The sequence below is a fragment of the Schistosoma haematobium genome, chromosome 2 (assembly GCF_000699445.3).
Source record: "Schistosoma haematobium chromosome 2, whole genome shotgun sequence".
In the NCBI taxonomy this organism is placed as follows: Eukaryota; Metazoa; Platyhelminthes; class Trematoda; order Strigeidida; family Schistosomatidae; genus Schistosoma; species Schistosoma haematobium.
In genome coordinates, this window is record NC_067197.1 from 22,651,323 (window position 1) to 22,667,551 (window position 16,229).

The following is a 16,229-nucleotide window of genomic DNA, read 5'->3' on the forward strand; positions in this document are numbered from 1 at the left end:
CATTCGTTCTTTTCTCATGTTCCAAGCATGATTAAAATGAAAGCGTTTTAAGAAACAACATGTAAATTAAATTACTCCAAATTATGAATACATAAATATATTCTCTTTGTAGGTTAGACGACTCCAATTGTACACATGTAACTTCGAGTTATTTTCAGTTTATCAGAATGCATTGTTCCACGTGTAACAAGTAGTGAAGTTTGAATTGTCAGTTTACAAAGAATTCAATTTATTCGAATTCGAGTTTTTTTTTAGATAATAAATTCAAACAATGTTCAAATTATCAAAATCACTTGTAATTAAATAGAGTGAATAATATTACTTGTAATGTCTAGCTTTATATCAAGCCCTCATGAGTTATTGAAGCTACCGGATAGAACAATTCATTTATTCTTCATGAGTCATCTGAATCTGTTCTTTATTCGCTTACAAACTTAATTGTTTTTCACTGGTTGAAATCATGAGTCAATTGAAGCTAGACCACCATGGAAAACCTGAAAGCACTGGACGGCCGTTTCCATGGTGGTCTAGATTCAATTAACTCATGATTTCAAACAGTGAATTTTCCAAAATCTCCACAAAACCCATTCTGATAATAATCACTTGCTCACTAGTGACTGACTTCAGGAGATACTTCTGGAGTTCTAGTAAGAAGCCGTTACCAGTGGAGTTCAACCAGGTCTGTTCTGAGATAGGAACTCACTGAAGACAATGGTGTACGGTGGCGCAACTTCGTGGATTGGTTGAAGTTAGACATTAACACCATTGGATGCCGGCCGGCCCAGTGGTCTAGTTGGTTAAGCACCTGGCGCGAGACTGATAGGTCCTGGGTTCGAATATCGCGGGGTGCGGGATCGTGGATGCGCACTGCTGAGGAGTCCCATACCAGGACGAAACGGCCGTCCAGTGCCTATAGGCTTTCCATGGTGTTCTAGCTTCAATTGACTCATGAATTCAATCTGTGAAATTTCTAAAATCTCCACAAAACCCATTCTGATATTAATTGTTTTTATTCAAGTGTGTGTTTATCTATTACCCTATTCATCATACATCTTTAGCTTATTTTCGTTTGGCTTAAAACATTGAGTCACGTGCTGTCAAATCCAGCTGGGACACTTACATTCTCTGGTCTACTTCTTTTATCCGATTCTTTGACTGCTTTTCTAGATCGAGTTTATGAAATATATGTATCTAAAATTAATTATCGTACTTGACTTATTCCGTTATTCTCCAATGTGAATTAGGTCGATAATTATATACGAGGATTTCATCAACGTCACTATACGATCAAACTGTAATAACATCAACGGGCCATTAGATATTCTATCAAAATACAATAAAAACAAAAAGTTTGGACGCATGAAATAAATTTCCATATCGTCAAATCTGTTTAATTTTATGTTGGGCGTCCCATACATACACATTTTTATCGTCGTTCACGAAGCTCTGTGTTAAGGAGTAAATAATTATTGCATTCGGCTTTCTAACTAACCTTCAAACGTTTTCCATAATGAAATTCATGAATAAACAAGAATCTGGTAATACAATAAAGTTCTATTTCAAGCGAAAGTATATGAAGTTAATAGTTAACTGGAGGACACTAGTTGACTGTACAATTTTGAAAAATTGTAGAAAATATTCGAAAATAAATAACTTTGGGTAAATCTTATCAATCAAATCAAGATATAAATTTAATAAGAATGCTGAGTGGACAAGTACATTTTCAACACCATTAGACTTCTCTATTTAGATTTTAAGAGGTGACAGTTAACACTTCAGTAAACTTTATGATAAGTCTACTTTTATGGTATTGAAAAATAAGAAAATCTGAATTGTTTTTTATAAAGTAAATTAAATAGACTTTTCATTTTCTTTTTATCACATCATAACTTACATATTCAAAATGCCCTAATTAAAAAGGAAGTATTTCAGAAGAAAAACAAAATTTGAGAAAGAAAAAAAAAAGATAAACAATACAACACATAAAAGAGTAAAATGATTTTGGACAACAATCTGAACATATTAAACTATGCATAGTAACTATGTACAATAACAAAAAAATATTGTGTATGTATTTATGATGTTGATATAAATTTTATACAAAAATGTACCAACTCATTCTTTCATTTAGATGATTTGAAAAATCACATGAACATTTTTCCCGTAAACTAAAACGAACAAAATAAAATGATTGTGATAAAGTTATTTCATCGGTCAAATTTCCACAACTAATCGACACACATAGAAACAGAAAAATATTCACTTTCAAAATAAATTCAAAATTCTTTCTATGTTGCAATTATATATTAGGTGAACGGAGAGATAAACATAATAGATGTGTGTGTATGTATATGTGTGTAAGAAATGATAAACTCTATATAAAAGAAACAAAATAACCAAACTATTAAATATCATGAAAGACTGATGAACATTGTGAACACGTTTTTAATTCTTCTTTTATTATCATGTTTCTTTTAAAAAGAGAAAATAAATTATTGTTAGACAATAGTTAATTGTTAATATCACATAAGAATGTCAAGTTTATTTGTTAATACAATGTGATCTATTACAGTGTGCATATTTTGTACAAAATCTTTTGTTCATCTGAGATAACTGTGTCATTTACATTTAAAAAGATAGAAATAAGACAAACACAGATTCTTTATAATTTGACATTGATAATTATATTTTATTTAGGAGAACTTGTGAAAGTGACAATATGTGAACTCATAATTGAAAGAATATAGAAATTGGTTTACAAAAATAAACAAATTTTAATTTACATTTTATTTACTTTGTGTATGCTCATCATTGTAGAATGAGTATAGTGTGTGTTAATTTTACATTGATGGAAAAAAGAAAAGGAAAATTGAGATTTTATTCCTTGTTATCAATGCATGTCAAGTCATCATTTGATTGAGAAGGAGCTATATTGATTGAACTATTGCGTTGTATCCAAATGTTTTCAACTGAATTCACATACATTATCTCTAATCTCATGAGACAATATTCGACTGATATAATAATGGTAGAAGACAATCACTGGAACCGGCTAATAATAGAAATGGATGTAGTAAAAGTTGAGCAGCTGTTGCTCTTCTGAACGGATCACGAACTAACATTAGTCCGAGAAATGAATTGAGTTTCCTAGATGACTGAAATAAAGAAGAGAACATTTTTTTAAAAAATGTCTACACATTAAGAAACCAATAGAAAACTACCCATTAAAAACATTTTGGACAAAATGATCAGAGTTTCAGATAACTAATCAGCAAATCTGATGACAATTATTTTGTGATTGTTGTTGTGACTATATCGAAGATAACTGTTAATTTCTGAGGAATATATTCTTCGCAAGTCTTACTTACTTTTATTTGGTTGTACGCATATTTAAAGCATACATTGATAGTTTTTATATGTAGGGGACTTCTATGACACAAGAACTGTCATTTGAAGTGCCGTTGTAATGCATAAATTGAAACAGAACTAATTTGTCTGATTATGCCACGTTAGACCAGTGTGCATGCAAGTCTATGCTTATGTTGTAAAGCATCAGGTTGGCAGTCAATCTTCTACATTTGAGGCTTTAGCCAGCTGATAAAATAACACGATTATGAACATTCTGCATTACGATTACATAAGAGTATATATTATATATATTCCAGCAGCTATGAGTTGAATAGTTTGGTCTTAGATAATCTAGTGGTAATGGGCGAATTTCAGTGTTCCATAATTATAATCATGTTCATTTCTCAAATTAAATTTATTCTAAATGAATGTGAATTTTCACAATATCTTGTTAGCATCAATCCACATGCTTTGTGAATAATGATATTGATAAGCTTGAAATAAATGGTATAATGTTGAATATGTTCAAATATACACGCTAATTTTAGTCTTTTTCATCTACAGAGGTTATCAAAAAGAATAAACATTAGGCACATAACATATACAACCAAATGTATTCATTCCGTCGTTTTTGTCATAATGAGAGAATAGACTGATGAATGATTCAGTCTAGATCACTGCATTTATGAAATTATTTCAGGTAATGTTCCATTAACGAAATTTGAATGTGCTATCTTATAAACTGCTTGAACTTGAACACTACTCAAATAAGTAGAAAGTGATTGAGAGGAAGCAAATAAAAATGTAACTCAGTAATTAAATTGTATTTGTTAGTTCAAGTAATTCATCTGCTAATTTAGTAAAATGTATAGATACATGAATTTGCTGAGTAAATCATGCCATCTATTGTCCAGATTCATTGGTTAACAGAAATCACTGATTAAATATGAAGTGAATGTATAAATGAATTGATATTCACAGTCTTGTTTTCTTTCTTACTTTAATCTGTATCAGTAGTTGTACTACAATGAAGTACCAAGTACAGATGTGTCCCGCAGTCACAATATGCATACAAGTATTTTATCACGATTTAACAAGAAGGCTTTTAAAACCTAGTTTTCAAGTGTTCATTTATTTTTTCACAATCTATTGTATATATTATGAGATATATGTAATAAAAGAATAATTATAAAAAGGAGCGTAATCATTTATGCAAGATGGATGGGGATGACCAAAGATGATACAAAATGGAAAGGAATGATTCGAGCATAAATTTGTTTCGTTGATTCATTAGTAAAAATTACTGAACATTTATAGATATGTTGAGTTTAATAAATTCAATGTAAGGATAGCATAATTTGATATTACGTCAATGGTGTGCTTGTCGTTGGTAAGAGTTGGGATGTATTTCTCAACTTTTCAGCTAGTTAGTTATGATGGATTCGTTAGTTGACTATGTTGATTGTATAGGAATCGTATATTACTTAAATACAATATGAACTACTTTATATTCCAGGTAGGCGGACATGCTAAAATATGAATCAATGTACTTCAACATATTGATTGATAATCACCATCGCAAAATATCCTTATTCCGTAATAGTTGTAACGGTGTTCGGTCCAGAATAAGCACTAATGTGAAGTTCTAAATCTAAACAGTTGAGTAGAGAAGTAGTTCTTTTTTTCATGCTTCTATGTGTTGCAAAAGATTTTGGAATTAAATAAAGCTTTATGACCCGAGCGAGTGAAGGATAATATTATTTTGTTTTTTTCGTTATTAAGTAAACCGGTCAATAATCAAATAGTAAGTAATACATAGATACAAACAAACAGTAATAGTTTCAAAATATGCACCGAAAGCCAAACATAAACCATTCATACCTTGTGAGGATACATTAAATGGGGAATAGCATCTCTTTGAATATTTCTCATTGCTCGTAATGGTGGTTCGTTAAAAAATGTTGGTTCGCCGTCAACCATTTCAATTAGTAAGACACCCATTGACCATACATCAACAGATGTGCTATAAGGTAAGCGACTGATCACCTCAGGGGACATCCAATACGGCGTTCCTACAAGACTACGCCTTCGAGGATGATCAGGAGAGACCTTGATATAAATACAAAATAAACAGATACTTAGAAGCCGGTCAGAGCTATTTACCGGTATCAGCTAAACATAAACATGGGAAAAAATGCAAACATTGCATAAATACAACAATATGGTATTTCTTACGGTTGTAAAAGGTTGGGTGGCTTCTAAGATGTGTTTTATTGAATTAAAAGCAGTCAACTGGGGCACAACATTTTGGTTTACACAAAAACATGGTTCAAAACGTTTATTCATAAATATTAGAAAAATTCTGCTCACCCTACTTGATTCACCTGGTATAACAACGAAAGATTAGTTGAAGTGGACTAAGTAAATTTTGCCGTAATACATACATAATTGGATTGCTAAGGAAGGTCACATTAGGACGAAATAACCGTCCATTATTTTTTGGCTCTCAATGGTGTGCTAGTAAAGATTCATCCATGATTTAACCTATGAACATTTTACAACTGCTTTATTGCTTAATAAAATACAACGATTCTAAATTCTCAGTACAGCAGTGAAATGAAAACGACATTGTTTTTTTGCATGATATATTACACCTATTCGAGATTTAACTGTTGGATGAATGAATACTTATGATTTTATTCTACGATAGTGTTACAATTTGGTTTCCATCAGAAATTGTTTACACAAAATCGGGTTAGTCAATTGATACATTTATTTAATCGTTTATCAAAACTCGAACTCTACATTCACAAACCAACCTACGTAGTGGTTGGAGGTAACTGACTGGATATCCTGGACCTATGTTTCTTGCTATTTGGTAATCGCTAGCGAGTTTTACCTGAAATTTGTAGGGAAATTATGCTTTCTTGAGTATTTGATCCTGCTTAACCCAGCTTCAAAGTCAGAGACGACACAGCTGAGTTGTTTGAGCCGCTACTGACCTTATTTAGGATTAATTTGTGAAGACAATTCAAATTAGTTATATTTGAAAGATTTTGATAATAGTTTTAATTTTTCGGATAGCTCTTGTAAAATAGTAAACATACTCTTGTTAGTTTCAGCATAAATATAAAAATGAAATTTGATATGGTCACATAAAGGTCAAAAGATTTGTTGTTCACGATGAGCAGCGGATGATAATATTGTAATCCATTGGAGTAGGAAGAAAACGCTTTCCAACATTATAACATAAACACCTAAATTGTGCATTTAAAAGTTACATGAAAACAACATATTTACATACTTTCATATTATAACTTACTCTTGCACAAAATCCAAAGTCTGAAAGCTTTACACGTCCATTGATTGACAATAAAATAGAATCAGATTTGATATCTCTGTGAATGATACCATGGTCATGCAGAAACGCCAACGCTCGAAGTACGTCACGACAGATGGTGGCTATTTGTTTCTCTGACATTCTACAATACATCAAATATTATTTACCCAAAAATCATTTCCATTTTAAAAATTAATCCACTATGCTTTCATGATTTAAATCCGATTGTAGTGAAGGAAAACACAAGTAGAGTCAATCGAATGCATTCAAATAACAGAACATTTTAGTAAAATCTGAGAACCATACAGTGAATACTTAATTCGCAAAATATCAATCAACTGTCTCAAAATTGCCTGTTCCTTTCGCAAATATCAGCCAATCTTCTCGAACTTCCTTCTCGATCTTCTTGAGCTTCTGCTGCCAGAAATTCTATTCCTGACAAGCGTTATATACTACTTATGTCGATATAAGTAACACACACCACAATATGACCTATTTAGTTAACTTACAGTGATTTCTAGATTAGTTAAGTCATAAGTTTAAGGGAAAGTACATAGAAATATACTTGAAAATTATTTAGTTAAATGTCCCATTCATAGGAAGAAATCAATTTCAGATTTTCATGTATTTTAATAAAGTTAACAGAATAGAAAATCAAGGAAGAGCAACAGTAATTGCAGTATACGATGAGTTAGTTATATTTCATTGCTTGTTTTGATGACATGCAAGCTAATATGTTCAATTATTTCTAATCGCTGGATAACCAACTGGCTATGTTCCTACCTCTCTGGAAGGGAACAATACACTGTGTTTGGAGGAAAGAGTTCAGAGTCTCTACTGTCTCATGAAGGTGTACCACAAGGAGCTGTTCTTTCACCTCTTCTATTCTCTTTTATTCTGCATGACCTGCCATCTTCCACAGAAAACACTTTTGTGAAGTATGCGGATGACCTCACTGTATGTATGCCTATATCTTCCTCTTTACATCCCATAGAAATGAATGAGTTTTTGTCTCGTATTGATTGTTGGTCTGTTGGTAATGGTCTCATACTTAATCCGTCTAAATGTCAAGCTGTTAACTTTAGCATGAGACATAAACGGAATATAAACACTATTTTGAGATCCCATAGTGCTTATACCATCGGAGACTCTTTGATAAACTCAGTGTCAAAGGTCAATTATCTTGGTGTTACCTTTTGCTCTGATCTCTCTTGGTCTTCCCACGTTTTATCGTTATCGAAGAAGGTTTTCCGTCTGACCTATTACATAAAGAGATTGCATGCTCTTGGAATTACTCGTCATTTACTCTTACAATTTGTCAATTTTTGCATACTACCTATTATTCTTTACTGTTCTCCATTATTCTTTCCCGGGCTTTTGAGAAAAGACTTTGCTGTATTGCGAAGAGTGCTGAAGGCAGTTAGCAAGGTGTGTGGTGAATCTTTCGAGGTCATAATTAATATGGTTGTGGATAGACATTTAAAATCATGCAAACTCTTGGCAGGTGTCATTTTATCAGATACTAGCCATCCCCTTCACTCTTATCTTTCTCCTTGTATATCTTCTGGTAGAACGAGACGTAATTACATTAAAATCCATGCACACAAGGAAAAGTACAAATGTTCTATAATACCTTATCTAGCAAATATACTCTGTGACGAACAAGTTGTTAGAGTTAATCTAGCCAATAACCTGCATTCTTAAAATGACTTTAATTTTAAATGTTGTACTGTTTTTCAGATATTTTTTTCTTTTGTTTTTTTCAACTTTTTTTTGTCCTTGTTACTATTTTTGTTTGCATAAGTACCTTGTTGAAATACCCTGTGCTGAGAATTCTATATTGTACCAAAATATAATATTGAATAAAGCCATTAATAATAATAATAATAATAATAACCGTATTTTTCAAATATTGTGATCCTCAGTTTGTTCGACTTTGTGAAAAAAACCAACTGCATGAAATCTGATACAGTCAAACTAGTATTCATCTCTAGTCAGCATATATGAAATCTTCAAGAAACTAATGCGTTCCACAAAATTCGAATTTGTGTTACTCAGTACCACAATCAGAGATATACTCCCTAGGGCATTTCGATATAAATATTTTGAGGAAGATCGTTACCCTTGGCAGTGTTGAATTACCGTAGTGAGAGGTGCCAATAAGTATAAAGACTAGGCTCAGAGCTTCATCCGAACTGCCTGTAATCGCATAACATTAAATAAAATAGGTCTTGAAACTCTCAATCACAACTTGACCAATACAATTTGGTCACCACTGAAGGCCAAGTAAAATATCATTCTTTACTAACTAGTAAACGATTAAAGAAAGTCTTTTCAATACTTGTGCCAAAACTATAATAGAGAAGAATTTTTGTACAAAAATCCGTCGGACACTTTACAGTAAACTACATTGACAACCGATGTTATACTGTTAAATAAGGTTCCAAGACAATATCAGAATGAATGAAGTCTTTCTGCTAGTTAGGATTTATTTGAACACTATAAACTAAACACGTCAGTCAAATAGTAATGTAGGAGTACTTGGTTTTCATTAATTTGTTTTCAAACATTATGATAAGATTATGTATTGAAAACTTTTAAGCATCATCTGAAAAATTGATGATTAAAGTGATTACTTCGAATATCGCATAGTGTTGTTAATTTACTGAGATCACATAGTGACAATTCCTCATGTCAACTCTGAAAAACGAAAGTGTATCCAAGAAAACAAGTAATACTAAATGAAATGACAAAAATGTTTTAAAAAACCCGAATACGAATTCATGACTCACAATGTTCGTGTAACAATATTGGTTAGTGCACCACCTTCTAAATATTCCATAGCTACCCATAATTCATTACCAATTAAATAGGACCCAAACATTTCAACAATATTTGGATGCGGGTAACTTTGCATAATAATTACCTTTTAAAATAAAAAAATAGTATTATGCATATATTTGTAAAGATCTTCGGAAATATAATTTATGTCATACATCGACCAAATTTACAGCTTTATTAAAACCAAGAACAGAAATATTAGAACAATTAGCAAATATTTGATGACTGACAACACTTGCCAAGTGAAACATCAAAAAATATTCATTATTGGACTAGAGGAGAGTCGCATACTAAGGCAACACAGTTTAGTACTTCCATGCTATGTGTAGCTAGAATTAGTGCATTGTTTAAACTACATTAATATCATTTCTTTTATTGTCAGGAAAGTGTTTTGTAGTTTTTTTTCGGGATATTTATTTCAATAACAATTACATGCAAATGGTTGTTTCAACAGAAAATGTTTTTAATGAATGTATTGGCAGTATGGTTGTATTTTATATTTTGTTCAAATAATTCATGTATATAATTATTTCCTTACAATCTATTAACTCCGCATATAGCGCTTCTAGGGCTACTGCCGAATAAAACCACGGGTAATGGAGGAGGGTTGGGTATGTGGTCGGCAACCCATCCCGTAGAAAACAACCTTGCTACAGAACACTAGTCAGATTAAACAAATTAAACTATTCAAACTCTGTCCTCCGAGTTCAAGAAAGAATTATGACGCCACATGATGAAAGCCAAGTTCCTTCGGAAGTCACGAGACCGATTCTTTTTCTAGCCACCAGAGTAACAATTTTTACAGGTACATGGAGTGTCTGGACAATGTGGGAGACCGGAAAAACCAGTCAAATAGCAACAGAAATGAGAAGATACAACTTGGCAGTACTGGGGATCAGCGAAACCCATTGTACTTAGGCGGAAGAGCAAAGTTAGGTACGGGAGTTGCTCTGATGCTGTCCAAAGAAGTACGTAATGTACTTATGGAATGAGAATCTCATGGATCCAGGATCATCAAAGCATCCTTCTTGTTAGAAATTGTTTATCTACTGATACACTTTAATGGGATTTCAACAAGCAAGTGAATTAAGTTACCGTTGAAAGCAAATTCTGGGGTATATGTTTACAAAATGACTCCAATTACAGTCCTAAACATCAATGCAAAGATTCAAACAAACATTACAAAATAAATTTAAACTTTACCCCATCACACTAGCTAGTGATTATCCAGACCTAATAACTAAGTGGATAACGCGATGGCGTTTGAAACGAACAGGCTCAAGTTCCGGAATAAACATCAACTTATAGATACAAGTACATCCAGCTGACGAGTCTCAAGTGGGACGAAACGTGTGTTCCTTATTCTACTGATCCTCGGAATCCATCTTTACTAATAATTTTCAATAATATACAATAAGTTTTATTTCATTTTTTTCTCATTACTATCAATTTCATTTTCTCTTATGCATATACATATATACTTAAATTATAAGTAGTTTGAAAACAATTCTTTTTCATTAACATAAATTAACTTATCTCATATCATTTTATAAAAAGTTGTTTATTCATATGTATGTCTATATGTGTGAGGTTTTATTATTTTCCTAGTAAAAATAAATTTTATAATCAAAGAAATGTTTTAAATTAATGCTAGGTTTGAAGCTATCACGAATTCACTTAATGTGCGAACGAGAACAAGACTCGGTGACCAAAGACCAGTAAGCTAACTATTGGTGCGTCCCAGCCACGCTAACTAGAGGTAGAAGTATATTCTACAAAAGAGCCAGAAACGAGCGGTAACAACAAACACAATTCAAAACGTATACATACAGTGCAAAACCGTCTTTGGGAAGAGCTACCAAATAGTATACTAAAAGACGCAACGGCCCAATAGCATTTAAGATATTTCCCAGTGGGAAATACGACATGAAGGTGACAAGAGCGCCTTTGGCACAAAAACAAAGAAATTCAAATTTTCTAGATAAAATTACAAAATTAGGTCCTTTCCCAAGTGAGTTCTGGGGATCTAACGTCCCCAACAATTAACACTCGAGTAATAATAAAAAACTATCATTGAAATAATTAATATAAATAGTTCAAGTATTTTATTATTCCCAAGATTAATTACAATTAAATCGAATCAATTAAAGTAATTAAAAGTATTAAAATACAAAAGTTAGAATAAAATAACTTCAAATCTAATCGGGTTTTTTTCTGATCAGAAACTGTCTAGAATTAGTCCAATAAACTTAACTATATTTATATAGATTGCCTGTTTTATATTATGATAGATTGAATCCTCATGATCACTTCATGATAGAATGATCTGTCTATATTGTTAGATATTGAATCCATTATGTCATAATATTAGGTATTTACAGGGGGATTATCAGGAAATTTTGAACATAGTGCTGATAAGAATCGGTCAGTAAGGTGTATCTGGGATCTTGATGGAATATGGTGGTTTCTGCTCAACTAAGGCTACTGTGATCTAATAGTACAGTAGGAGAGACATTAGCCCTTAAATGCTCTGGTACGGCCAAGAGTGAGGAGAGACCATTGCCAGAGAAGTCCTTTTCACTGCCTACTCGTGGCGAGGATGTTGTTTACGGAATTGAGATGACGAAAGACGAATGTCCAGCGCTTTAACCGGATTGATAGTTACGAAGGATCCACATAAGGAAGATGGGAAACCCTAATTCCAAACCAACGGTGTACACGGGCTCCTTACGTTACTCCACTTCCTTGTCGATTGGACCTTTAGGTCAAAGACTCGAGGTGTGACTTCGGTTTGGGCACCAGGGCAGTATCCCAACCCTTACATAAATCATTCGATTTATGTGACGAATATCTGTTTGATGCCTCCTTGTACCAATGCTTATGTGTTTAAATAAATAAATGAAGACAGACATTACTACCCAGCTATTAAGTTGTTTAGATAACAGACATGACTGTTAATATGATCCTTTGACAATAATTTTTATCTACTAGAAACAAGTCATTAAGTATTTCAAAATGTGTGTTCTATTATTTCCACCTTTATTAATATAGATATTCATTTATTTTATAATTTCATTCAATAGTCCATACTCGATACCGTTTATCCTGTTAATTTCAATGAATATAATATACAGTGTCTATATTAATTGTAAATAATTATTACCATTGATATATGGCTAAAAAGAAACCATGAAATAAGTTAATTCATCTTAGTCTGTCAGGTGTTGTTTTACTATTGTTTTACATAATAATATTTTTATTATTGATCCATTATGTAGCACACTGCTAGTAAGTAATACCCGGTATAATATTACTAAGATGAACAAAATCTTTGAGACAATAACACCAATTATGAAAGCCATATAGCTAAAAGCTTGGTGTATTTTCATTGTGTATTGTTTGATTTGTACACAATCAAAATAGGTCATTATAAAAAATCAACTATCTCATAGACATTGGTATGTTGAAAGGTATTCTTAAATATCGTAATGACAAAAACTGATTGACTTTAATTTAATTATTACACAATAAGTTAAATCAACTTTTTTCAAATTCGGAATATTTAATTTATAACAAGAATACGTTTCTCAGTAACTCAAAATAGAAACTCATTGTGTAGTCCCATAAAAACAATTTTAAGTAGAATTTATTTTATTTATTGAGTATCATATTATGATAAAAGAGAGACAATTGATTGCAATATGGATTGTTAACAGAATACCAGGAATCCAAAACAGACCAATAATTATCAGAATCAAAGTAACAGACTGGTATGGATTTAGCATGATATCTCGAACTTTATTGGCCACGATATTACATGATGTTACTTTAAAAAGTAAGTAGTGTATTGATATGGACACTTACGTCTGAACCTAGCAATTATCCATTTTTGTTTTCAAAGTAAAGACTTTATTTCCTGAACGTACAAGATTGGAGTGGTTTAGTATTGACTGTGAACCCATCTAATGCTTTCACAAAGGATAATTCCAGTGAGTTTATTTTAAAGAAATTTGTGATAATAAAAGAAATGTGTAGCGAAGTTACAACTGTCTACATGATACTTCATTTAGACTCCTGTATGTCTTACTTTTCTGTGCACTCCAAGGATTCTTGAAATGAAACAAGATACAGTTTGCAAATAAGTTAATATATTTGTAATATCCTAATGAGTAGAAAAATAAGACCTGAAGTTTTGTCACCAAGTGTAAGTCACGTCTTCAGAAAACACATAACCAAATCAAAATTAATCCAAACTTAGATATTTGTAGCAATCTACTCAATGCTCAATTATTCGACATTTCCAAGTCAGGCCCGCAACGGCGTCCACAGAACAGAACCTTTCGCCTCCTAGTTAGTAGCAACACCAAATGTAGTAAACAAGAACACAAGTGAGGACAATCGAATGTTTTGTACACAAAATTATACAGCATCTCACTAAAATCTGAGAACCATATAGTGAATAATTAATTTGCAAAATATCAATCCATCGTCTCAAACTTGACTCTCCTTTCGGAAATATCAGTTAATTGTCTCCGATTTCATTGTTCATGCATTTTCATACCAATAGCGTTCCGTTTCCGTTCTTTCCTCATCGATCTTCTGCTGAAATACATCCTATGCGTGACCACCGTTATATACTACCTATGTGGATATAAGTAACCCACAACACAATACTACTTTGTTATCAAAACATGGTTGCTGTTTAATGACAATTACTTAATACTCTTGAAATTAATTTTTCAGTGAATTGATTGTGCTCTTATCCATTCCAAATTATTCACTCACCATCAAACAAAACTATTCTATTCGGTTAGTAAAAGTGTCACTAGAAAAATTCACTAGAATTCCGTTAAGTCTGGTATGCGAAAAAAAACGTTTAACACAAATATTACTTAACTACTCATTATCAGAAGTAGTAAAGCTGTAAACATAAGACTGTTATTTTAACATGTAAATAAACATAATAATTTTCAATCAAAAATGAATTATTAATAAAATGTAGTAATAACAATTACTATAACACTAAGGGTTTATAAACATTTACTTCATTAAAAAGTAATTCACGCCTTTGTTGTTTAAATATATTCATTTTTTTGACAGCAACATATTGTTTAGTAGGTGAATGACGCATTAAATAAACTACACCAGTACTGCCTTTACCGATTCGACATATTTCATGTAAATCAGCTCTTGGATCACCTGGTGTTACAATTTTCGCAAGTTCATTACGAAACTATATAGTTAAATAAGAAATAAGAAGATAAATAAATTATTTTAATTTGTATAGATCAATTTTATAGAAATGATAATACTATCATATGTCTAAGTAATCAGCTATTATAAATAATATACTTGGAATGTTTTTGTTCATGTATTACTCTATTATAACATATTAAGATATCTTAAGATATTAAACTAGATCGTCTAATCTTAGCTTACTAAAACCGATAAATTCGAAAATTAAGAACAGTGAACTCAATCAATTGTCGGTGACGATCCGTTGATTCGTCATATTAAAACATTTTGTATTTATGTAATTCATTATCGACATTTTGATAGTTTAGACTCTAAAAACCCAGGTAGTAGTAAACAGTTGTAAATATGAAAATAAATAAAATATCATAAAATTACAAATGGGAATTCAGTAGCTCGAAAACCTAAATTTATATAATATTGAATTGACTCAATTGAGTAATAAAATTTCGTTTTGATAGTAAGAAATCTTGCAAAACTTTCAAACATTGTAAAACAACATATTTCTCTCAATGTACCTACAAAACATTAACCCACCTACAAGTAATATTTCATACTTTGATTAAAAATTAGAGAATACTGTCTGGTGTGGGAACAGCTAATAGCATCACACATAAATACCATTAGGTGTTATTCATCAATCAATCAGTTCATCAAACGCAATGTGAAACCTATAACATAAGTATATCGGTCCACGTTATCATACCCTTTTATCACAACTAGCTGAAATTGAATAGAAATGACAAAATATAGATATTGTTTTCAAAATTTTAATACATTTTCGGAAGTCTTAATGGATAAATTTAACACAGCCTAGTTCTCTCATCAAAATTGCAATTCGATTTTACAGTAACCATAGACTGATTATTATTAATATGTCAATTTAGAAGAATTTATCAGCTGAAATATGTACTATTCTTATTGCTAATATTATACTAATGAATAACTTTCATTAATTATTATTACTGGTATTGTTGATTTGTGAAATGTAATATGTTAAACTAATGTGTTATTTCTAAAAAAACGTTTCTTGCAAACAAAACAAACTCACCAGTAGAATAGTTGAAAATTGTAAATTACAAAGTTAATGTTTTTCCTTAGCCTGAGATTCTACAATAATGTATATTTACAATCCAACCTGATACTGAAAATTGAGACTCTTTATATCCTGAATTAATCACAAAGTATGAACAAACTACTGCGCTGAAATTCATTAGGAACACATATCTTTCAACTGTCATTATTATGAAATATACCTCAATCTACAGTTATTTATTTCTAATGGGTTGTTATCTTAATTTCTAATCAGTTCATCTTTAGATTATAAGATACGTTTTTATAAATGTTTGGTATAAATTTAAGTGATTTAACTTAATGTAGAATATATCATACTACAACAAATTTAGTACATAAAATAATTTACTACTTGTTCATGTTTTCTCCAAAT

The 16,229-nt window shown here is 31.4% G+C and overlaps 1 protein-coding gene across 1 annotated transcript in view; it reads right to left on the reverse strand.

The window, feature by feature from the left end:
- Positions 1–1,553: 1,553 nt before the first annotated feature.
- Positions 1,554–16,229, reverse strand: part of PAK-2 (Serine/threonine-protein kinase PAK 2) — a 56,903-nt gene continuing 42,227 nt past the window's right edge. Inside the window, exons 5-9 of the mRNA XM_051214644.1 lie at positions 14,574–14,762; positions 9,481–9,614; positions 6,671–6,830; positions 5,230–5,457; positions 1,554–3,155 (exon numbers count right to left, since the gene is read on the reverse strand). Coding sequence (XP_051067827.1) covers positions 2,997–3,155; positions 5,230–5,457; positions 6,671–6,830; positions 9,481–9,614; positions 14,574–14,762 — 870 coding nt within the window. The 3' untranslated portion in view covers positions 1,554–2,996. The remainder of the gene's footprint in view (positions 3,156–5,229; positions 5,458–6,670; positions 6,831–9,480; positions 9,615–14,573; positions 14,763–16,229) is intronic.